The sequence below is a fragment of the Candoia aspera genome, chromosome 14 (assembly GCF_035149785.1).
Source record: "Candoia aspera isolate rCanAsp1 chromosome 14, rCanAsp1.hap2, whole genome shotgun sequence".
Lineage (NCBI taxonomy): Eukaryota > Metazoa > Chordata > Lepidosauria > Squamata > Boidae > Candoia > Candoia aspera.
In genome coordinates, this window is record NC_086166.1 from 12002149 (window position 1) to 12027000 (window position 24852).

The 24852-nt window shown below is 46.1% G+C and overlaps 1 protein-coding gene across 1 annotated transcript in view; it reads right to left on the reverse strand.

Annotated features, from left to right (window-relative positions):
* Positions 1 to 24852, reverse strand: part of LOC134505512 (cytoplasmic phosphatidylinositol transfer protein 1-like) — a 55232-nt gene that overhangs the window by 24665 nt on the left and 5715 nt on the right. The window contains exons 2-3 of the mRNA XM_063315251.1: positions 22024 to 22190; positions 491 to 639 (exon numbers count right to left, since the gene is read on the reverse strand). Coding sequence (XP_063171321.1) covers positions 491 to 639; positions 22024 to 22071 — 197 coding nt within the window. The 5' untranslated portion in view covers positions 22072 to 22190. The remainder of the gene's footprint in view (positions 1 to 490; positions 640 to 22023; positions 22191 to 24852) is intronic.

A 24852-nucleotide genomic window follows, 5' to 3' on the forward strand; every position in this document is an offset into this window, starting at 1 on the left:
CAAAGATGCAGCTTGCTGCAGGAAAAGAAATAGGGAAAGGAAAGGAAAAGAGATGGGAGGGAGGGAAAGGGAAAGAGAAAGGGAAGGACGAAGGGAGGGAAAGGAGGAAGGAAGGGAAGGAGAATGGAAAGGGGAAGGAGGAAGGGAAGGGATCAAATAGTGGAGAGGAAGGAAAGGAAACAGATATAAAGGCAGGGCAAGGAAAAATCTTTAGCCTTGCCCATCAATGCCTGGTGTACCCCTTCTTAACTCATTCCCTTGCCCTACGTCTCCAGGCCCCCGGTACTGCTCCACCCACTCAACGCCGCCCCTTCAACAGAAGACCCTGAGCACGCCGCCCTCCTCCCTCCAGCTGTAAGCTCAGAACACTCGTGACCTTCCTTGCAGGGCTACCGCAAGGTGCAGCATTAACGCCCCACTAGTGAAAGAACCCATGAGAGAGAAGAGAACCAGGAAACCAGTCCTCGGGATGCTGCTGGTGCCTCCTCACCTGGACAGGTGGACCCTCTTCTCAGTGAACTGGCCCTGGCCATGGACAGGGTCCTCGTGAGGCTCGTTTTTCACCACTTCCACTCCTTCCCCTCGGTCGCTCTCCTGGTGGCTGTGCTTACTGATGGTGTAAAGCTGCCCAACTCGATACTGTTGAGGAAAGAAGACCAAGAGGAAAGCAGTCTTAAGCGGGTTTGTGGAAATGGGCAAGTCGGGGGAGGAAGATAGAATGCCACCCCCTGGATATTCTCTCTGCAGTGCAAATTTATCGTGATGAACCATCAGCACGGGTTTGAATGACAACTCCAATCAGTCTGGCTAGCTTTTGGCTTGGAATCCTGGGAGTAGTAGTTCAAAAGATCCCCAAACATTGGGAGATTCTAGCCTGAAACATTTATTTACAGGTAGTCCTCAACTTACAACCATTCGTTTAGAGGCTGTTTGAAGTTATGAAGGCACTGAAAAAAAGTGACTTACGATCAGTCCTCGCACTTATGACCATCACAGCATCCCTGTGGTCATATGATCAAAATTCAGGCGCTTGGCAACCAGCATGTATTTACAATGGCTGCAGTGTCCTGGGGTCATGTGATTGCCATTTGCGAAATTCCCAGCTGGCTTCCAACAAGCAAAGTCAATGGGAGAAGTTGGATTTACTTAACAATCACATGATTCACTTAACGACAATGGTGATTCAGTTAACGACTGTGGCAAAAAAGGTCATAAAATCTGGTGTGACTCACTTAACGACTGCCTCACTTAGCGATGAAAGTTCCAGTCCCAATTGTGGTCGTTAAGTTGAGGACTACCTGAATTTGACTTCTATCCTGCCTTTCCCACAGGAGTCAGTTACATTGAATTCCCTCCTCCAATTTTTCTCACACCCCCGTATGAAGTAGATCAGGTGGAAGGAGAGCGACTGGCCTCAATTCAACCAGTGAGCTTCCACAGTAGGAGGGGGGACCTGAGTCCGGGCCTCCCCAGGGCTGTCAACAGGGTCCCCCCAGATGTCCCTGGATGTCAAGCTCAAAAATCAAAGTGAGAAAAAGAAACAAAATGAGAATGCTTGAAAAGAGGAAAGGTCCAGCCATCCACAACTTAAAACATCATCCTGGGTTGCTGTTCTAGTCCGAGTCAGGTAGAATTATCGGTCCTTATTCGGTTTTTTGGAGCAAAACTGAAATCTGGAGGACCTCAAACGGATGATCAAAGAGTGGAAAACAATGACTCACTAGGACAAACAATTGCTAAGAATTAAGAAAGGGCTGATGGGGGCTTGGCGGGGTGGAGCACATACTTTTTGCAGGAATGGGAGAATGGTGTCAGAGCCAAATGTCTGCCTCTCCAGGCAAGACATCCGTCTGTTCCTGGTTTTCCCACAATTATTCCGCCCCCCCCCCCCGCCTTGTTAACTTATTGGAAAAACCTCCAACACTTTTGTGTTGTTCTCAGGGCTTTCTCGCCATAAAGTTTATTTCTATGTCACTTCTTTGCAGCACCCTCCCATTTTACTTATGTGAACACACAGACACCCACGCATACATACACATATGCATGTACACACACACAAACACGAGTCAGGCATGGCAGGGATCTGCTTAGCACAATGGGGGGTTTCTGCAAATGTGTGTTTTTTGCCCACAAGTTTCCCAAAGCTACCCATTTTAAAGGGTTCCCTAACCTCACTCCCCTTCCTGGGTTGTTGGAGTTTTGAAAACAGTATTATATTTTATTCTGCTTACAGTTTTCTTGTAAATCCGCTTTGGATGTGCAGTTCAAAAGCACCCATTTTAAACTCCACCTTGTTTTATTTTGAGCCAACATCTGGGAGACTATATTATAAGGCATGAAGTAATTGCTCTGTAGGATGATTTAAAAACTTTTCCTTCAAGGATTCCTCACCCCTCAAACAGCCTCCTCAAATCTATCTGGGACTTGCAAAGGCTGTTCTTCAATAATGTTTTCATAAGTTGCTCCATGGCTTACTGGTTTCCTTAAACCAGTGTTTCTCAGCTTCGGCAATTTTAAGATGCGTGGACTTCAACTCCCAGAATTCCCCAGCCAGCATGCTGGGGCTGGGGAATTCTGGGAGTTGAAGTCCATGCATCTTAAAGTTGCCGAGGTTGAGAAACACTGCCTTAAATAGTTGAAGCAGAACTCAAAATAATAAAAAAAAACCTGTACTAAGTCTGTGCTTCCTTCCAAATCTCCCATCTGTATTAAATGTTACTACGACATCACATCCTGAATGGATATTCAACATTCTGTATGACAACTATGCATTCAGTCATTCCAACTGGCCCTCAGATCCTGACTATATGCAAAAATGTTTGCTGAAAAGACAAAAAATGCATGCATGCACTTCAAATCAATGTTGGAAATGTGAACAACAAGAAGGGAGATTTTATCATGCTTGGTGGACATGTAAAAAAGTTGGAGGACTTTGGGTTCCAATTCATACACTGACTCAGAGGATTTTAAAGATTAACTTACCATTGAGACCACAGGTTTTTCTTTTGGGACTGATGGACAAACAGTTGGAAAAAAGTAATGGAACTTTGTTTTTGTACATGATAACTGCAGTGAGATTATTGTACACACCAAGATGGAACAATTCAGCACTACCCACCATGGAGGAAAGGTTGGTGAAGATGATGGAACTTGCTGAGATGGCCAAATTGACGTCTTTGATCAGAGAAAAGGCAAAATCTACGTTTATCGCTGACTGGAAATCCTTTATGGACTTTTTTCCGTACAACCGAAAAAAAAGAACTTATGATCTATGGTTTTGATGATTAGATAGGATAAATTACAGAAAGAAGAGAGTCACAATGTAACTTTGGAGAAAGAGATAAATTTACAACTGTATGTATAACTGCTGTAGAGAAGATTGGAAGCCACTTTACGGTACATCTCTTTTCTTCCTTTTCTATTTTTCTTCTATTTTTCTTTTTGCACTTTAGCTTTCTCTTTCATTTCTTCCTTTTTCTTTTTCCTGTCTTATTCTATTTTAGTTGGTATTAATTTTTACTCTTGTTTTTAAAACTTTCAATAAAATTACAGTGTACTAAAAAAAAAATTGATCAGTAGCAGCTTCTAAAGCAGGCTAAACCAGAACTCAGTAACATCACGATGTAGAGCAGAGATAAAAAAAAGGGTGGCCCAGAGATATCCCTTTTGGGGTCTCCATAGCACCCCAGGAGTAGATAGGGCCCCAAACTTTAGTGCAATGTGTGAATTAGGACATTCTCTCCCCCCCCTCAATTCTGCTCACAAAACAGTATATAGAACCAGCTGATCTGACCTCCTCTATCCTAGCTACTGTTTAATGGCTGTTTAAACTCACCTTCAACAATTATGTAAGTTTTATGGTCTCCCCACCCCCACACCCCCCTGGGAACGCAGCACATTAAGTTCTTCTGTAGTCTTGGAAAATAGCAAAGTGTAGATAGCTTAGGCCCGTGGACCTGGGTAACTATGGAAAACTTCACTCAACAACGGCAGTTTTCCAAGGGACCAGCTAAATCTGCAGCTTCCTGTTTGGTCTTTTTCTGTCTGAGAGTCACTATCTGGTAAAACATGATCTTGATTAGTTTACTTGCTACTTACTTAGGACATTCAATGTTATGATTGGAAAAGAGAGAGGACCATCTGTATTTCAGAATTATTTCCTTTTTTTGTAAGATGTAAACATTATCCTGGCTGTGTGTAATTAACACACACATACACAGACACATATCTGTTTAAAATGTTTGTATAAAACAATGTGGCAAGGATTCTGTTTTCCTCTATCTCCATAGCAGCATTATAATTACCACAATTTTAAAGCAAATGAAAACAATGGTATTTACTCTGTCTTCTACTTCTGGGGGAAGGATTATAAGAAAAACTATTTCAGAATTCAGAGGAAAGTGGGCGCACAGCTTTTTTTTTTTTTTAATGGTGAGTTCTGTCCAACAGAGCTTTCCCCTTCTCAGTATGAAAGGACTTGTTACTAATTGATCATGTGCCATCAAGTCAGTGTCGGTCTTAGCGAGCACATAGATAAGATTTTTTCCAGGAAGATCGGTTCCCCAACCTGGCCCTTCAGGTCTGCCAAGGGTGCACTCATCACCAAGTTAACTGAGTCCATCCCCCTTGCTGCTGGTCGTCCTCTTCTTCTCTTTCCTTCTACCTTTCCCAGCATCAGAGCCTTGTCCAGCATCGTGTGTCCAAAGTAGGATCATTTGAGCCTGGTCATTTGAGCCTCAAGTGAGAACTCTGGGTTGATTTGTTCAATGATCCATCGGTTTGTTTCCTGGGATGCCCACAATATTCTCAGGAATCTTCTCCAACACCAAAGTTGAAAAGCGTCAATACTTTTCTCTCCCGCTTCATCGAAGTCCAACTTTTGCTTTCATAGAATATCCCAGGGAGAACCATTGCCTGCAGGATTCTCTTCTTCATAGGTATAGACACATCCCATATCTTTTCCAAGATTTCCAAGAAACTATCCTTGTGACGGGGTGAGCTCCCGTTGCTCGTCCCAGCTCCTGCCAACCTAGCAGTTCGAAAACATGCAGATGTGAGTCAATTAATAGGTACCGCTTTGGCGGGCAGGTAACGGCATTCCGTTTAGTCATGCTGGCCACATGACCACAGAGGAAGTGTCTTCGGACAAACGCCGGCTCTTCGGCTTTGAAACGGAGATGAGCACCGCCCCCTAGAGTCGGACACGACTGGACTTAATGTCAAGGGAAACCTTTGCCTTTACTATCCACCACTTCAGTATCTCCACTGTTAATTCTAAGGTTGGTTCATTGTACCTGTTGCCACTATTATGATTTTTAATCCTAGACCTAGTATTTCACTGTACTCCTTGACTTTTATTACTAGAGTGTGGAGATCCTTGCATTTTTGGCAATCAGAGTACCGTCATCAGCATAACACAGGTTACTGATATTTCTTCCTTCAAATTTAAAGCTATATTTATCTTCTTCCAATCCAGGCTCCCTCAATATATATTAATTATACAGGTTGCATAAATATGGAGAGAGATCAGATAGCCTTGCCTCACTCCTGTGCTGACCTGGAATCAGACTGTTTCACCATGTTCTATCTGTGTTACCGTTTCCTGTTCTATTTATAAGTTTCACATGAAGACAATGAGATTTCTAACCACATTCCACAGCTTGACATGATCAGAGGCCTTTCTATAGTCAATGAAGCACATTTTGACCTCATTTTGACACTCTCTGGCTTTCTCAATTATCCAGCAAGCAAGAGCAATAATGTCACATGTTCTGTGGCCTTTCCTAAAAACAGCTACTATTGAAATACAGTACTCTATAACCTAAAGTTTATTTATTGATTTGATTTGATTTCTATAGCCGCCCATCTCAGCGAGTGACTCTGGGCAGCTTACAACAATAAAACCATAAAACAATTAAAACAACAGTTAAAATATAAAATAAATACAAAATAAATATACATGGCTGCCAAGTGAGCAATGCGTGGATGTTAAAACAGCCAAGAGGCAGGACCATCCACACGCTCGAGGCCCCAGGCCCAGGCACAAAGCCAGGTCTTCACGGCCTTACAAAAGGCCAACAGGGTCGGGGACATCCTAATTTCTGGAGGGAGGATGTTCCGGAGGGCAGGCGCTACGGAGGAGAAGGCCTGCCTTCTAGTTCCCGCCAACCGACACTCCCTGGCTGACGGGACCCGCAGCATACCCAACCCACTAGATCGAATTGGACGGGCAGAAACAACTGGGAGAAGGTGGTCCTTCTATATGTATATTCTATATGTAATATATATGTATATTATTATATCTAATAATATACATATATATCCACACAGAGGGACAGATCTGTCAATCTCATATGTATAGATATTCCATATTTATGTGTGCTTTGAAATCATGGTATGTGATATAGTTTTCGCAAAAGACACCAGGTCTCCTTGCACTTACACTGGAGTAGCACCCCTGATGCTCTCTGGGTTGCATCTGACCTTAAAACTGGGTGTTGGGCCCAAGGACTCCTCCCCAAGTGTATTTATTTCCAATATTTGCACACTGCCACTTTACAAGCCTATCATAAAACATCATAAAATCCATAAAACCAAATAAAAAAGCAACAGTGCTCAGGAAACTGCAATAAAAGAGGGCAGTGATTAAATAGTAATCACATCAGCCGTATTTGCGAGAGATTGCATTTCTCGCAAATTTAATGTAAACAGAATCAAATGCATTACTTGTCCTGGTCAAACCCATTTCTTTCTCCTGGGCCTCTCTGATGTTTGGACTGTAGGCTGACTACCATTCAGAAGTTCAAAGGGGTCTGGAGAAAGTTGCAGAACGCTACCCCAAACCAGTGTGTCTCAACCTTGGCAACTTTAAGATGTGTGGACTTCAGCTCCCAGAATTCCCCAGCCAACTTTAAGAGGAGAAATCCTGTCCTAAACCAACCCTCAAGTTCCCAGTGCTGGTATCTGCATCACCCTCCCCTAAAATTGTCTGCTCAATGGAAGCCCCTGGCGAGAAAAATCATGCAGGGAACGATGGCCTTCGGCGTTCCTTCCTGAATGCAAGCATCTCCTTGCAAAGAGAGCCTCTTCCTCCAAAGCACTCCCGCAAAGGGAATTGTTTCCCCAGCGTAAACACAATCCACACCCGGAAAGCGATCAGGCTCCAGCAAATTGTGCCTGTGCGAACCGAGGCTGTTTGCTCAGCTCCGACCAAAAAGCAGCAGCTGTGTTGAAATGAACTACTTTTAGCCTGGCACACGGCAAAGAGGAGCGAATGACTAAACACGCTGCCTGGCGCCCAAGCCCACGTGAGCCCCGCCAGCTCTGGGGGGAGGTTTGCTCAAGCCGGGCTCTGGCTCCAGAAGCTGCTTGCTTGCTGCGCTGCAGCCGAACCTTTGAAAGATGGAGGAAGATGCAGGAGACCACTGGGTCCGAACCGAAGGTGCTCCTCTCTCATGGATTCAAGCTCCAGATTGAAGAACGATTTCCAGGGCGGGAATGCTGCCATGTCTTGGTTCTGTTCCGGTCCCATCTCCAGTGGTTTAGGAATTAAAGCTTGGCTATTACAGCCCCAAGAACCATCACAGGGACTAGCGCCCTGCCATGTTCAAAAACGGTTCTATGCAATGTTATAAATCTCCCACCTGCTCCACCAACAAGCGCTGAAAGTAGCAGAAGGAATTTTGGCCCAGGAGGAAAACATTCTTTGAGGTCAGACAGGAGAATGTTTTCCTTAGCATCTCGTCATCCTTGCCTTATGAGCGCAGTTGGGCCTGGAACTTCCATCGCTAAGCGGTGCAGTTGTTAAGTGAGTCGTGCCCGATTTTATTACCCTTTTTGCCACGGTTGTTAAGCGAATAACCATGGTGTTAAGCGAATGATGCAACCATTAAGCAAATATGGCTTCCCCCATTGACTTTGCTTGTTGGAAGCCCCTGGAAAGATCGCAAATGGCGATCACATGACCCCAAGACACTGCAACCATTGTTAATACATGCCTGTTGCCAAGCACCCAAATATTGATCACATAACCACAGGGACGCTGCAACGGCTGTAAGTGCAAGGAATGGTCACAAGTCACTTTTCCAGAGCTGTCGTAACTTCGAACAGTCATTAAACGAATGGTTGTAAGTTGAGGACCACCTGTATTTCATGTGTCCTGCTTTCTAAGAACCCCTCTGAAAGGTCATTTTTGGGCTCCGATCTGCAAGTTTCATCCAGGTATTCCAACTGGAAGATGGGGCCACAGAGCGATGCCCAAATTAAAGTATATAATAGTTTAGCACCCTGTAAGCTCAACCCATACAAAGCAGAACACGTGGATTCCACCCACATGCCAGAAAATCAATATGCTGAGCTGAATTCTAGGGATGGCTGAACTGAAACCAATCAGTCAAGCTGTCAAATAAACGCCTCCACTTTTTAACGATCTTGGGTGCTGTTTGAGAAAATATGCACCTGTACAACAAAAGCTGCTAGCAGGCTTTCCTTTGCAAGAGTTTTCACTTTCCCTCAGGGGACATGGAATATGGACTTCAGCAATATCAGTTTGCATGATCCCCGGCTGGCTAGGGCCATCTCAGCAAGTTGCTGCAAGAAGAACTTGGCAGAAATTATAGCATCCAAAAGAACAGGGTGGAAAGCAAAAACGAACACCAAAACCAGCAAATCTTTTTTTTAAGGGAACATGCTTAAGTTAACTAGCTTAGGCGACAGGACATTCAATGATGCTGTGATTCTGGCACATTCAGAATCTGTGAAAATCCTGTTTAGTGTTTTGTCAAAACCAGAAGTCTTAGCATCACCCCAAGTTCAACCAAAAAAAGCAGAGATTCTGCTGTGCTGATTTTCTTCCCTTGGAAAGTCAGCCTGCTAAAAACTGAAATTTGGGACTCGGTCCTTGTATATGACAACAGCAGCAAGACCTTTGTATGTGCAAAGATGGAAAGATGCACAAATTCCCACAATGGAAGAACGGATGGTGAAATTAGTAGAGTTGGCAGATGGCAAAATTGATAGCATTGATAAGAGAAAATACTGTGACTGGATTTGTTTCTACTTGGACTATTTGCTTGTAACTGGAAAAAAATGACAATTTGGGGTTTTGATGATTATATTGCTATTTTTAATAGAAATATTGTTTGTTCAAGTTTAGTTAAGAGTAAGAGATTAAGGTATCCTAATATGCATTTATATCTGTGTTGACAAAGGTCGGAAGTGACTTCCTTTGTATCTTTTCTTAGCTATCCTTGCACTTTTTGGTTTTTTTTTTCTTTTAGCTCTTTACTCAAACTTTTCTGTACGTTGTATTTTAATCGTATTTTGAAATCTCAATGAAGTTCATTAAAAACACACACACAGAGAAGTCTTTGCATTACCCCAAGTTCACCGAGAAAAGCAGAGATTCGGCTGTGCTCATTCTCCTCCCCTGGAAAGTCAGCCTGCTAAAAACTGATGTGGCTTTTTGCTCAGTAAATAATGTGAGAGCGGGGGAAGGGGGAAGATGATGACAATGCTCCAGTAGAGTCATTATTTCATTGTTCCACTGATGCCTCTTGTCATCCTGTTAATTACCAAAGACGCATTATCTGCTCTGGGTTGAACTGTCAGCATTCTTTGAAAAACTCTGCTCAGATGGCGCCTTGTCAATCAGCAGCCTCCACCGTCTGGAGCGGGCTAGGGATCCTGCGTTGCTTCTAAGGATCGCGGGCATCTGCAGGGGCTCAAACGATGACATGCACATCCCACTGCAAATGACACCCCTTGCATCAGATGTCCTGACATGATGTGCTGTTTGGCGGATATCAACGTGCTGCTGTTGCCATTTTGATCGCCCGATGCTTGCTCTGGGTGTCTGTGCCAAGGATCCCCAACATTTCCAAACACCTTGCCCTGTTGGATGGTCAAATCTCTCTTCTGCCCCCCCTTCACCTCAAATGATGAAGGAAATGTTTCAAATCACTCTGGCCAAAATAGCATTCCGTCGACAATTTGGACAGACTTCCCACGGAGCAGCCGATTTAGCAGTGGAGATTCCTCCGTTAGAAGTTTCCAAGCACAGCCTGGAGAGCACCTAATGGAGATCCTGAATCGGTCAGTCCCTGCACAGGCGGGGTTGTCTGGATGACCTTCAAAGTCCAATTCAATCGGATTCTATGGTTGAATTCCTACATGGTGCTAAGCTATGGTTTGTTTAAGCACGGTTTGTGGAATAAAGCACCAGCAGCTTCCATGCAACATACTTAGTCAAACAAGCCACAGTGTTGAGCATGAGATAGGAAGGCAGGCTATGTACTGTTAACATGCTGAAACACCAGGAAGATTGTGCCCACTGGTTTTCTGTCCCCAGGACCTTGGATGTAACTGGGGTACACATGGAAGAGGCAGTCCTGAGCTTCCCTCTACAGGCTGGGGGGTCTCACAATCATCCTTAATTCAGAGTACAGATATTAGTGTGAATTGTTTGAATTCCTTGCCAGTGCAGTGAGTGTAGGGGCAGAGCAGAAAGCTCATCCCTCCAAATCTGGTCAGGCTGAGCCCCTAGACTTGGGTGCTGCTGGCCTTTCAAAAGATCCAAACAGCTTTCCTGAAACAGAGATGCTGGCAAATCTGATTTTCGATGGCCCCGTGTTGAATTCATGCCTGGTTGGCCTCTTTCTCCAGCTTTAGATATTAAGATGAACTGTGGCTTCAGCAGAAGCTGTCTTTGAAGTTTGTCTTAACCAAGTGGGGAGAGCAAAAAGGCCATCGAGAAATAGGCTCTGAGAAATAATCCACACGTGTGTGGGTCCGTCCGGGGAGAGAGACTGTGTGTGTCTGAAAATAACTCATCGAATTAATGGGGCATTAAGACTCTGCAGCCATTCTCTGGCTTCCTACTTAAGTCACTCTGAACTTTGCAAAGATAATATAAAGCAGCCTGATGCTGGAGATGCCGATGAGGGAAACTGAACTTCTGGCCTTCCGTACCAAAACATTGCAAGCTTTCTCTGAAGTGTGAATGCGTCAGCATCCCCTTTCTTGCTAGTAACACCACGACTGCTACTCCGAGGAGTCCTCCCAGCCCAATTTAACTTAAGGGTTGAGTCAGGAAGCTGAAGGCAAAGAAGAATGTATCAGAAATCAAAAAGTCACGCTTTATGAAGCCGCCGCCGCACCGGCAGGTACTGCTCTTGAGCCTTTCGCTTCTCTGCCCCCAGGTGCAGCACAGGCCACAGTTCCCAAGTGAATAAAAAGAGGGAAACTCAAGGACAAGTTTCTAGTCCTCATGGCAGTAAAGGGCCTATCGGGGAGAGGAAACGGAGCTTCTGCAACTGTGTGGCTCAGCAGGTGAAAATATGATGTTTGTAAAGCTCCAGGATTTTGTTCAACTTCTATTCTGCCACTGAGTTCCTTCTAGAGCAGTGTTTCTCAACCTTGGCGACTTCAAGCTGGGTGGACTTCAACTCCCAGAATTCCCCAGCCAGCATGCTGGCTGGGGAATTCCGGGAGTTGAAGTCCACCCAGCTTGAAGTCGCCAAGGTTGAGAAACATTGTTCTAGAGAAAGCCTACATAACAATTCCCATGGTTCCCTAACACCACCAGCAGTTGGAGATAATGAGAGTTCTTGTCCAAAGATGCTTGGAAGGCTGTGACTTTCTCAGTCTGCTCTCAAATGTTGACCAAGTCACCATCCTGTCCTTCTCTAGTCCATGAATGCCAGGCATACCTAGAGTTGCGACTGGATAAATAATTACAGTGCTAGAACCAAGAAAATTATATTCTGGGTTTCGTAGGAATTAAGGGGAACTATATACCACAAAACAAAGGATATTAAAAAGCAGAAAGAAGACCAGTAGGGATTGTTTGCCCCCAAGACAGTAAGTCCAGTGCATGCCCAGTTTGTTATCCCTTAATCATGAGGACTAGCATTGCTATTTAAATGTGGGGAGTGGCTCAGTAACAAACACACATTAGGAGAAGGCTGGAAACCTGGGGAGTTGCCACCCATTACATTAAGAGACAGAGAGATGTTCAGATGGAGTGAGGTATGACCCCTCCCAAAAAAACTGATACAAAGGGCAAGTTTCTCCCCAACCTGTTTTCCACAAGCTGCAACACCTTCCAAGCCTGAACCAACACCCTGCCGGTGCAAGAGAAACATTTTATGGTACCACCTTCCCCCAAGCTGGTTTTGGATGATGGGAGGCAGTTTAAGAGAGCTTTTGGTAAAGGAAAGCTGTTATAGAGAAAGATGGATTTGCTTCTGGATGGAGCCAGGCTTGCTCGGCTGCTAGTCGCCTGTGGTGAGTAAGAATCACTTGCAAGCAACCATGTGCATGTATTTTGGGAAACCACAGCAAAGCTACCTTACAGGTGGCATGTTATGTAGGCACAAGTCAAGCCAAGCCCAGTGCTGTAATCCCAGGAGCCATCTTTCTGCCCATTGGTCCTTCTGAACACGAGAACCCCAAACTGAAGGCCAGACCTTCTAGCACACAAAACAGGGACTCCACTCCTGTGCAAATAATCTCCTTCCTTAACAGGTTAAAGATATTTTCGATTCCCAGGGCTGCAGGGCCTGAAGGATTACAGTGCCCCAGCCAGGCATCTGGGCAGGCAAGTGATGAGGTCTGTCGCGTGCATGCAAATAATACGAACCTGGTGCTAATTGTACCAAAACAAAATGTGCCAATGTGCCAATGCTTCCAAAAACGGCTCCGGGTGCAGTACAAGCTGTCCACCTGTTCTGAGATACATTCATCTTTCGGGGACCCACGGGGGAACAGAGTGCTTGGCCGTTATTAAGGCTCTTTTCCTAATGGAGCCGCACAACTACCTAACATTTGTATCTGCTTTAGAAAAGGCCATGTCAACTTCGGAAAAAACACATTTTGGCTTCCCAAAAGATCCTCACTATCCACGTTTTTGCACTGCCAAACGGCCTTTCCTGCCTAGCAGCACAGAAGATGCTGACAAGAGCTGGGAGTCTGCAACAGCACCCCCTGCTGGCCAAAAGGAAAGGCGTGGACCTTTCTGCCTCCTACCTGCCACCCTCAGCTAATATCTTGTAAGAAATCAGGCCAAGGGTTTGACAAACCCTGCTCTGCCTGATACAGAGGAAAGCATTTGGGGGGATGAATGGGGATGCTGGGAATTTTGAGAGCATGTCGTGGGCTCTTTCACAAAATGGCTGCCTGGGAAGGCTGGCTTCTTTGCAAAAGGACTCCCTTGTGGGGAAATGGGCCAGCCGATGAGAAAAGAGAAGATAAGCTAAGGAAAGATGCTGCTGGCCACCCTTGGAGCTCTGTTGTGTCATCAAGTCGCTTTCCATTCCTAGTGATCACATAGATAGGTCTTCTCGAAACGATCTATGCCTGACCCGTTCTTTCAAGCCTCCCAGTGGTGCACTCATCACCACTGTAACTGAGTCCATCCCTCTTCCTGCTGGTCATCCTCTCCTTCACTTTCCTTCCACCTTTCCCAGCATCAGAGCCTTCTCCAGAGAGCTTGGTCTTCGCATCATGTGTCCAAAGTAGGATAATTTGACCCTGGTCATTTGCACCTTGAGTGAGAACACTGGGTTGATTTGTTCAATGATCCATCAGTTTGTTTTTTTGGCCGTCCACAGTATTCTCAGGACTCTTCTCCAAACCAAAGTTCAAAAGTGTCAATATTCTTTCTCTCCTGTTTCATCAAAGTCCAACTTGTGCTTTCATAGACTATCCCAGGGAGAACCATTGCCTGTAGGATTCCATGAGTCCACAGGAGGATAATTTGAGCCTGGTCATTTGTGCCTTGAGTGAGAACTCTGGGTTGATTTGTTTGATGACCCATCCATCTGTCTTCTTGGCTATCCATGGTATCTTCAGGAGTCTTCTACAACATCAAAGTTCAAAGGCGTCAAGACTCTTTCTATCCTGCTTCTTGTCACCTTTTCCTTATCTTTAAACAGTGAGCACATTTCCAAAGTAATTCCAAATAACCATTTCCAAAAGAATAATGTTCCCTGCCATTTTTATTTACTAAGGATGTCAACTGGGCCGTAAGAATTCCAGACCCTTTGTGACACCTTGAATTTTGGGAAATCTAATACAGCCACTACCTGTTAAAGAAAGTGATTTTGCTAGAAATTTTGAGTGCCCCTGCAGCCAAGAGGGGGGTTTCTCTGTTTTTTTTAACACACTTTCCCCCAAATGTCATTTATTTCTGCATTTGATGTTTTTGAGTTTTTAACTGCAAGTTGCCTTGAGCTTCTCTACTTTGGCAGCCTTAGAAATCCTATAAATCATCATCATCATCATCATCATCATCATCATCATCATGGCAAATGTCAAGCAGCTAAGCAGAGTCAGACCTAATTCGTCCTTGAAAGGGGACCACTAAGAAATCCCCAGACTGAAATCTAGATTGGAAAGTGGAAAAAACACATCCCAAAAGATGACTATGGCAACCTGCTTCCATGCTGCTCCTAGGAAAACTACATGGATGCATCCAAGTCACCAGAAGTGGAGCTGAGCTGGAAGGAGATTGTTTTTGAAAGAGTGGCTTTAAATGCTAGCAGCATTTCTCATTTATTGTTCAAATGCAACACATTGAAAGAAATAACCTATGGTAGGACAGGAAGCCAGGTGAGCACCAAGGGAGATTTCTGCTGCCCTAGAGACACAACGACCTGGGGCCATCTGTGATCTGACTTTGGTATCAAGATTTAGCAAGATTTCCCCCGTCTTGCCAATGTTCTCCTTCCTGTGCCAGCTGTGCCCCACCGGCCTTAGTGGGTTGCACACTATGGCTGCTTCTGCCTTGTGGCCTTTTAAGACCAGATGTTCTTAGCCCCTTTTGTGCCACGGACCGCTTGGCGAGTCTGCAGAACTGACAGAGCCCAATTATCCTCAAGTAGTTGCTAAAATATTTTTAAAATAACAAATAGGTACTATAGTAATGTATGTAATATAATTGCCCAGAGTTGCTCGGAGCTGGGCAGCATACAGTATCTTGCTGTTTGAGATGGGCAGTGACTAAATATGAAATATAAACATAAATAAAAATATAAATTTTATACATACATACATACATACATACATACATGAGAATGTGCGTGTGGGTGTGAAAATAAAGTTGCAATTTTTCCCCCCATCCAAGTTCACAGACCCCCTGAAATCTACCCATGGATCCTCAAAGGAACCCCAGTTTAAGAACCCCAGCCTTTCTGCATCCCAGTCTGTTTCACAGATCAGGGGCTGCTGCAAACATCCAAACCCAATGCAAGGTGAGGACCATGCACAGAATGTTGAGAATGGTAACATGATAGTTCCCCACAGCAGAAAGGAGAAATGCACTAATTCAGCTTCCCTGGTGCCATGCAGAGACATGGTTACACCTGGGATCAGCAGGGGCCCTAGGAGGTTTTTTTTACAACAACAACAACAATCCGTTCACTCGTGTCCGGTTCTCAGAGACTGCCTGGACAAGTCCCTGCAGTTTTCTTGGCAAGGTTTTTCGAAGTGGTTTGCCATTGCCTCCTTCCTAGGGCTGAGAGAGAGTGACTGGCCCAGGGTCACCCAGCTGGCTTTGTGCCTGAGGCAGGACTAGAACTCTCATACCACGCCTGATTGGCTCTTGGGCTGAGAGAGAGGGACTGGCCCAAGGTCACCCAGCCGGCTTTGCACCTAAGGCAGGACTAGAACTCCCGGTTTCTAGCCTTAACCATGACACCAAACTCCAAATCAACAGGGATCACAAATGAGCCTTTCTCAAGTCCCTCCGCAAATGTCCAACCATGCGCATCCATGCAGGATGTCCAACACTGCAAGCAAGGCGTCCCCAAATCCTAGGGCCCTGGCACTCAAAGCATGTAACCTAACATTAAATGAGTTTATGTGCACTTTGCTGAAAACATCCACTTCAAAAAATTGCTCTCATGACCAGGACAACCCTGTCCCACCCCAAAACCAGCCCTTGAAAGATGTGGGCAAGATATTTTCCAAGGGGGGGGGAAATACCTTTTGCTTTTTAATCAAAGCACAAAGAACTCTGAATGGCAGTCTTTCCCTTTTGGTGATTAGCAAGCAAAATGTTTTTTTCCAAACCACGTGGATGGACTTGCAAATGTTATTGATCCAGCCTTTTATTGTTGCCCTAGTGTTAGGCATTTAATGAAGCACTAGACTTGACCTGGTCTTCTGTTCTTCAGCCCGCTTTGAGTTGCCTGCCCTCTGAGAGCTGACCAAGTGGTCGCCAAGACATCATTCCTGCTTGGCACCAGTTCACCTCTGCATATCATTCACCCTTAAACCCTTGGCCACCTTCCTGCTCTTGAAAGGCGGGCCACAAATCCATATCCTGAGCTGCACTCCCCTGTTTGAACTCAAGTCCTGTGCTTCACCCCATCTCCAGACTAGGATTTAACCCAGTGTTTCTCAACCTTGGCAACTTTAAGACCTGTGGACTTCAACTCCCAGAATTCCCCAGCCAGCCAGCCATGCTGGCTGGGGAATTCTGGGAGTTGAAGTCCACAGGTCTTAAAGTTGCCAAGGTTGAGAAACATTGATCTAACCTGTAACAGGTTAGAGGGCAGGGTTCTTCCCCCATGGAGCTGGAACCAAGTCGGTCTTCTTTGTGAAGTTCAAATGCTTGCCAAAAAGGAAAAGACCACGGGGTATGCGTTGGGGATTCTTGCACAGAGTTTGCAAAGTTTAAACTGAGGAGCCCTGGCAAAGCCTCAGTGTTGCACATGGGGGCCACCCCCAGTGAGAGGGAGCTGGCGGCCTCTCCTTGTCTCACCACATACCTTCAGTTTCCCTCTGGTGCACGAGGAAGTTTCCATGACGCTAAGCTCTGCCACGGCAATGAACGCCTTTCACATGAGAAGGCAGGAAGCTGAATGACTGACATTTCTGGTGCTGAGCAGAAAGATGCCACAAAGCCGTGCCCCCCTGCCCACCCACCCCCTCCCCCCAGCCAGAAATCTCGGTTGACGGTCCCCTCTGCAAATCTGCCTGTCTTGGCCCAACCTTCCAAGCACAACTGACACCTTTTGGTGCCTTGCACACACCCGCACAACTGCGTGAATGGTTTAGAGCTCTGTAACTCTGCAACTCCTTGCAGGTTGCCAACGAAATCAGATCAGGTTCAGACGGTTAGCGCAGATCCCCGAGGGACTCTGATTCAAATTGGCAATCCAATGTGGAGTGCTGGATGAATTCTATCTGGATTGCCCAATCAGGTCAATTTGATTTGGGGGCTGGGGAGCCTTTGGGCTTTCGGCAAAGGGCCATCTGATTGTCAGGTCAAACCTGAAACAACTAATTTGGTCTGACCCTGGGAGAGAAATCGACACTCTGTTTTGGAATATTGACTCAACTCAAAACACCGATCAAGTTTCCTTGGAATCAAGTCTCTGAATTGAATCTTTTCATGGGTTCCTCTGCTCAGCTTGGCAAGAACTACCCCAATCTCAGTAAGGTCTCTTTAATGCTCGTTGGGGATAATGCTAGTTGGAGATGAATACAGAAGCTTGGAAACCACAAGGGGAATTTCCAAGGCAGAGAAATTAAGGTGGAACCTCTTTGAATGATTTGAAATGCCTCTTTCCCAATTTCCTGCCACCTGGATGAGTCACGCTTTATGAAACAAGCTGCTATTTCTTGATTACGTCCAGTGTACTTCTCTCCTTTTCCCAGCTTCCCCCCAATCTCTCACCCCATAGCTTTAGTGATGTTCTGATGCCAACTTCTAGCATGACATTTAGAAAGAGGAATAAGGTTGGCTTCCAGTGAGATCAAAGCAAAACAGTGTTTCACCTCCAACTCTATCCTTTGTTGTCATTCCTACAGTAAACACATGGGCTGAGAAGGGGAGAGAAATGGGAGTCAGGAGGAGACAGTGTAACATGGCTCCAGCCTGTACATACAAAACCTTCCTGGGACACACCTCATTAGATGGCCAATGGGGCAAATCAGTATTTCTCAACCTCGGCAGCTTGAAGATGTATGGACTTTAACTCCCAGAATTTCCCAACCAGCATGCTGGCTGGGGCATTCTGGGAGTTGAAGTCCACACATCTCAAAGTTGCTGTGGTTGAGAAACACTGGTGTAAATGATGGAAGTGGTGGACTAGATGAGGAAAGACTTATGTTCTAGTTTAGAAGCACCCGGGGGGACTTTGGGCCAGTTTCCCCATCTCAGTTTCAAAGCCAGGGTGGTGCAGTGGTGAAGACGCTGGACTAGGAGTGGGGAGACCCAAGTTCTAGTTTTCCCTCCACCATGAGTCTTTGGACCCCCCCCCCTTCTCTCAACCCAACCCAGCTCCCAAGGCAGTGTTTCTCAACCCTGGCAACTTTAAGAAGTTGTTTCTCAACCCTGGCAACTTCCAGAATTCCCCAGCCAGCATGGCTGGCTGGGGAATTCTAGGGGTTGAAGCCCACACATCTTAAAGTTGCCAGGGTTGAGAAACCCTGTCCCAAGTTATTAAGGGGAAAATGCGACAAGAAAACACTTCGTATGTTGCCTTGAGCTCCTGCATTCAAGATGGGTTAGAAATCTCATGAATAATTAAATGATCACACCACAAAGAAAACAAGTTCTCTTGCAAATGGAAGAGGATTTGCTTTCAAAACATCTTGAGATGACAATTTTGAAGGAAGTCTCCTTGGGAGGGTAGGGTTAGTGGCAGGGCAACCAAAGAATAAGCATGTGAACATCTTGTTTTTCATTACACAATCCTGTCTCCAGTGGTCTCCAGCCTCTTCAGCTTCCCAGGCTTCCATTCAATCCCAAGGGAAGACTGCAGGAAGCTACTTTCCAGCTCCACCAGGGATTTTTCAACAACATTGTTCCTGTCCTCGTGGTTGAGTGATGTTCTTCAGAAGCTGCTGGAGAATTGCTCTTCCTTCAGGAAATGTCTACAACATGAGTCTCTCTCTCATTTCCCCCTCTGTAGATTTGGTGGAGGGATTCAAAAGGTCATTTGCTCCTGGCTTTAATTTGGAGGCCCCCCTCTTTCTGCCAGCTTCAAGGCCATCAGCTCCTACCCCCCAGTTGGAACCTGATTCCTGACTTCTGAGTCTTTAAATCTCCCATGGCAAAGACACATTCAGAACATCTTGGGACAGAACGGGCTTGTTGCCACTGATGTCCACACGATGCAGGCCCTTGATTTCCCCAGCAAAAAGCATGCCATGCTTTCAACATTTCATTTCCTGCACAGGGCATGTTGCCAATGGAGAAAGAGCAGCCCAAAGATGTTGGGTTGGGGCATATTTATTAGCCAGTTTCATTTCTTTGCTTCCTTCCCTCCTTGTATTAATAGAGATCCTTCTCCAAAGAATTCTTGAAGTTTGGAATAACCCAAACATTGGAAAGTCCTGAGATTAATTTCTTGGACTGCAGGTGCCCTGACCAACAGAAAGCAAGCTGCATCGTCTACACTGGGGAGAAAGAGGATCAGGCAGACAGCTGGTTTTCCAGTGCTTAACTGCAAAGGATGCAATGCCTCTTTTCCATGTTCTACAAGGAGGTGGGGGCACCAAAGGACCACAGGTGAAAGAAGCAGGTTTGTTACAGTTCTACCCCAGAGGGACACATCCTAAGTGTCCTCCACAAGTCCTGCCTCTCAGACTCTTCGGTTTCTGCCTAAAACTGAACATAATTCCTTTTCCAAGCATGACTCTTGCAGAGTCTCTTGAGCAAAATTTATTAAAAAGAAAGGGATGGAGATGCAATAAGTCTAGCAACTGGACTATTTCCCATCTACAACCAATTTCCCCCTAAAGTGAATTAGGGCAAAATACATTTCTGGCTTCCTGTGAACCAGCCAAGGGGTGGGTCTCTTCAGTTATAACGGAGGAACTTGCAGGGACCATCTTACCAGGCAGGGAAAAAAACTCAACATCCTGATCTTAGCAGAGTGGGAAGCAACACCCCACAGTAGATTTCTGGACTTGGAAGCTAACCAGATTCAAGCCTGGCCTTGATCACAATCCAGGTTGTTAACCTTTGCATTAGGATCACTAAGAGATTGCAGAGCTGTAGACTTGACTGAGAAGTCACAAAACATCCCAGATGGTGACAATGGCATGTTATGCCCATATTGTTGCTAATAAAACACCATGGATAAATGCAGTTCAATACAAGAGACTTTATCTTCATGTGGCCCCCAGGGATTTACTAACAAAACCTATGCAGGACTGTAGATTGACTGCATTCAGCCTTCTCCAAGGGAGGAGGCATCTGGCCCATCAAAGGCCTTCAGAGGTGCTGGAGGTCTTGGCTATCAATGGTCCCCTTTCTCCTGGCCCACATTCCATGAATCCCCAAGCCAAGTCCTGTCATCTACACACCCAAGTGGGGTTCACCACCTGAGAGTCACCAGCTTGGGAAGAGAGTCCAGTTGGTGGGAAGAGCACATATTTGGAGGCAGAAGATCCTTGAATTCAATTCTTGCCAGCTCCAGAAGGATCTGGGAAAGACTTGATGCTGTCCATTGGCCCTGACAAGTCTGGCCATCTGACGTTCTCACCATGCATAGGATCAATACGGCGTCAGCCAGGACTATAATTCATAGAGTCCTTTTCACCAGCCATGCCAGCTGCAGCCAAGGGTGCTGAAGTCCAACAGCTCTAGAAGGCATCAGCTTTCCTACTTCCTGCCTTACCCTTTTTCCAATTTTACACACACATGCCGATAACTCCAGGCATGAAGGATATTAAGTTGCCCCACTGTCCATGGCAGAAATCATTTGGAATCTGGGCCATCGAAGCCAGAAAGGGGCTTCTTGAGAAACAATCTTGCCATCCTGCCTTGCTACCTTCATCAATTATCAGCTGGAAGTGCCTCTGGCATCAACTAGATGGCAAAAGGGCTGCCTTTGTTTCACATTTGGAACATTCTTCCAAAACCAGCCTTAAGAGGTTTGTTGACTAGATGGAAATGGAAAACGTTTCTGGGAGGGAGAAGAGAATCTTTTAAGGGTTATCCAGACTCTTTTGCTGAGAGCTCTGCATTTTAAGAAGGGACTTATCAAATAAACAGAGGTTTCTATTTTAGCTCAGTGGTGTGTGTGTGTGTGTTTGTCTTCTCCTTGCTGGCTGGGGAATTCTGGGAATTGAAGTCCACCCATCTTCAAGCGGCCAAGGTTGAGAAATGGTGTCCTAGAGTCATAGGCAGATGAACCCCACCCCGCCAGCTCATTTACCAGCCTAGCTATCTGTGCTTGCCAATGGAGAAGACCCATTATCTTTGCCAGTGGGTGATCTTCCATCATGCTGCAGCTTCTTCTCCATCCCACCCACCTCCAGCTCATTAGGCAGCTTACTCTGACCACTAGCCTGCTTCTGCTGCACCTCTTTCCCATTTGACCCCTTTTGCTGCCTGCATGGAACACCTGGGGAGGAATGAGCACAACAGGTCATGGGCAAGGAAGAGAAGTGGACAATACCCACACCAGTCAATTCTGAACATCTCCCTTCCAGGTTCCAGGGGCAGAGGTGGGTGGGTGTCTTAACTATATTATACTCTTATTTTAGGACTTACATTGTTGGACTTCCTTCCTCTAAATCAGTGTTTCTCAACCTCAACAATTTGAAGAGGTGTGGACTTCAACTCCCAGAATTCCCCAGCTCACATGTTGGCTGGGAAATTCTGGGAGTTGAAGTCCACACCTCTTCAAGTTGCTGAGATTGAGAGAGGCTGCTCCAAATGCCAATGATCAAAGAGGATATTAAGAGCAGGCAAAGTTTAGGTGGCCTCATGAAGTCCTGAAAGTTTTGGTCGCTGCCCCCGGCTTAGAAGCTGAGGAGGCTGCCCATTCCAGCCCCTTTCCTTCCTTCTTCCATCACCTCCAGTCTCTAACAACACATGCAGGCCACCTCCAAGCCTTTAATCCCAGCATTTCCAGCTCATAACTGTCCTTCAACAAACCAGTGAGAAAGGTCCCAGCCAAGCGAAGACAAGACTCCAGGGCTGTTTGGTTAAATGAAAGAAAAGGCCTCCCACCCCTTCCCCACAGCTTCAGTAGCCCAGACCTCCCCATGGCCCATTACCTCTTCGGTGGTGAGAGGCATGCAGATCCGGTACTCTTTCACTAGCATTGCTGCTTGTGGGTTCTGGATGCTCAACGTTCCCCTTGCAGAGAAACCCTCTTCAGATGGACATGGGGACTCGTCACCAACCGAGTGGCCCCCTGAGGTTCCTCAGGGAAAGTGTCATCCTGTGGGGGAACAAGAATTCCCAACCAGAGGTTGGGGCAGAGAGTGAGGTTTTAGAGCCACCCAAGGAACAGCCCTGGGTGCACATCTGGCAAGCTAAAATCCAGGTGCTCGGTTCCTGAGCAGCTTTCTCCCCCTCTTGCTCCAAGAACGGCTGCTGGGCTCATGACTTCATCATCGGTTGCCACGGCAGCCGTTGTGAGGTCACCAGCCTCCTCACGTGTCAACCCAAGGGAGGAGCAGCAGCTGGACCAAGGAGGCACAGAGAAGACTGTCCCAAACATTGCCCTTTCTCCATGGCAGGAGAGCAGAGCCTTTTCCAGATTTTTCCCCCGTGCACTGCTTTCTAAAGATCCTCCTCTTACTCTGAAGGAAAGAGTTTGGAGGATTCACTCCATCGCCACATTTCTCCAAAGCTCCACATAAAAGGGCGAGGGAGTTAATGAGGAGAGAAAGAAATCAGAAATAAAATGCTCTGGATGCTTGGCAGACTAAAACCGCAGGCTGGGTGCACAGTTCCAAGTCGCAGGTTGAGACTTACTAGATCTCTGGAGAGCTGCAGGGAAAAGCTGATGTCCCCAAATCACTTCCCAGGGCCGGGATTCAGGCTATTTTCTCCATATAGGAAAGCAAGCAAATAAGTGGGCATCTGCATGGATACAGACCATCCCTACCAATATGAGACTGGGAATCTTCTGGAACAGAGAACTCCACCTTCTAGATAAGCTTGAATCCTGCTGCCTGTTCCCATACTAAATTAAGACACCCCCAGGTGTGATGATTCACTTAGTGGAATTATATTTCCAAGATTCTTTTTCTTTTTTTAAAAAAGGGGGAAGCTGGCTGGTTACAAAACACAAAATCCATCTTCAGCATAATCTTTCATCCTGGGGTATAAAACAGTGGAAAGTGGTAGAAACCCAGAATGTCGTTTGGGTGGGTATAGAGCAGTGTTTCTCAACCTTGGCAACTTTAAGACGTGTGGACTTCAACTCCCAGAATTCCCCAGCCAGCTGGGGAATTCTGGGAGTTGAAGTCCATACGTCTTAAAGTTGCCAAGGTTGAGAAACACTGCTTTAGAGAAGATAAAGACAAGCAGGGGTGGGAGAAAGCAACTTGGAGGTCTGGAAGTGGTCAGAGAAGCATCCTCGTGAATTTGCCTTCTGGGAAATGAGATGTTTTGCACCTGGGCGTGCTCACCATGTCAGCCACTTTTTGAGAGTGCTTGTGACATGTTCTCATAATCCCCAATGTGAGAATTGGCCCATGCAATGATGGGGTTCAGGCACTAGGACCAGGTTGCAGAATGATACCCATGAAAGATGAAAAGTACTTCTGGGAAGCTGAGATGGGAGTGCCCCGGCTGTTCTTCTCCTTCCAAGTCAGTGTTCACTTGTTGCCAGCTGTCTCACTTAGCCAATGGATGCCAACTTTACATGAGTTGCTTTATCGGGCAGGCCCCCAACTAAGCAGCCAGCCAGCCCAGCCCTCCAGCAGGTATTGCAAAGGACCACAGAGATGGCCTTGGGCAAATGATGCAGTGGCAATTAGCAGAACATGATCTGAGCCCAGGACAAGAGAAAAACAAAACGTTAGATAGAAATTCAGATTAGTTCCACCTAAACTTCCTTGAGTCTAGGAAGGAGGGAGAATGCTGTCAGGCTTTCAAGACTGTGGTCCTCCAGCCTCTATCAGGAAAGCAGAGTTCCAGGATTGCTCATGCAGTCTATTTGCTGGCCTGGCCTGGCCTACCTCAGAGGTCTGACAGGCATTACGTACACATTGCTTAGCTCATCTATTGCGCTACACAGCACGGGCTGCGCCTACCGGCTTCCTACAAGTGGAAAACAGATCCTGCTGTGCACATTTCCAAAACTAAAATGCATCAGAGGTCGTTGTCTAGACTCAAATCAGAGGAAGGAAGGATGGAAGGAGAGGAAGAAAGAGAGAGAGAGAGAGAGAGGGAGGGAGGGAGGGAGGGAGGGAGGACACAAGGAATTGATCCAAAATCTCCAAAGTAAGATGTAATTTGATCCCAAGGAGCTGCAGTGAAGCAGAAGAAGAGGACCAGGGACTAAACTGTTCTTTGGTCTGATCCAGTACAATCCCATTCCACAGTTTCCTCCCAACGATGCATCAAACCAGTGTGTCTCAAACTTGGCTACTTGAAGATGTGTGGACTTCAACTTCCAGCATTCTCCAGCCAGCCTTGCTGGGAGTTGAAGTCCACACATCTTCAAGTGGCCAAGTTTGAAAAACACTGCCTCAAACCCTCTTGAACGCTGATAGGATTTCAGTTAGCCCTATGCAAGTGAGGTTTGGTTCACATGCGCCCAGGCAGGCATACCTCAAAAGCAGCTTGCATGTGTCAATGTGTGGCTCCTTCATCCACTCTCTTCCCATCCACCCCTTCTCCCTGCAAGGAGCGCAGGGCAGCCCAAGCCGTCCTCTTGCCTCTCACCTGCACTGTTTTCTGATTGGTGAGATAACTCAGGCTGAGTGCACCTGGCCCAAGGTGACCTGCTGGATTTTGTAGCCAAGCGACAATCTCACTTGGATCCCCAGGTGTCAGATCAGCATCAGAGAGCAGAGTGCTCTACCTCTTGGCCAGTTGTTATCAATGACACCGAGAGCTTTTGTGCCATCTTGCCATTCTCAAAACTT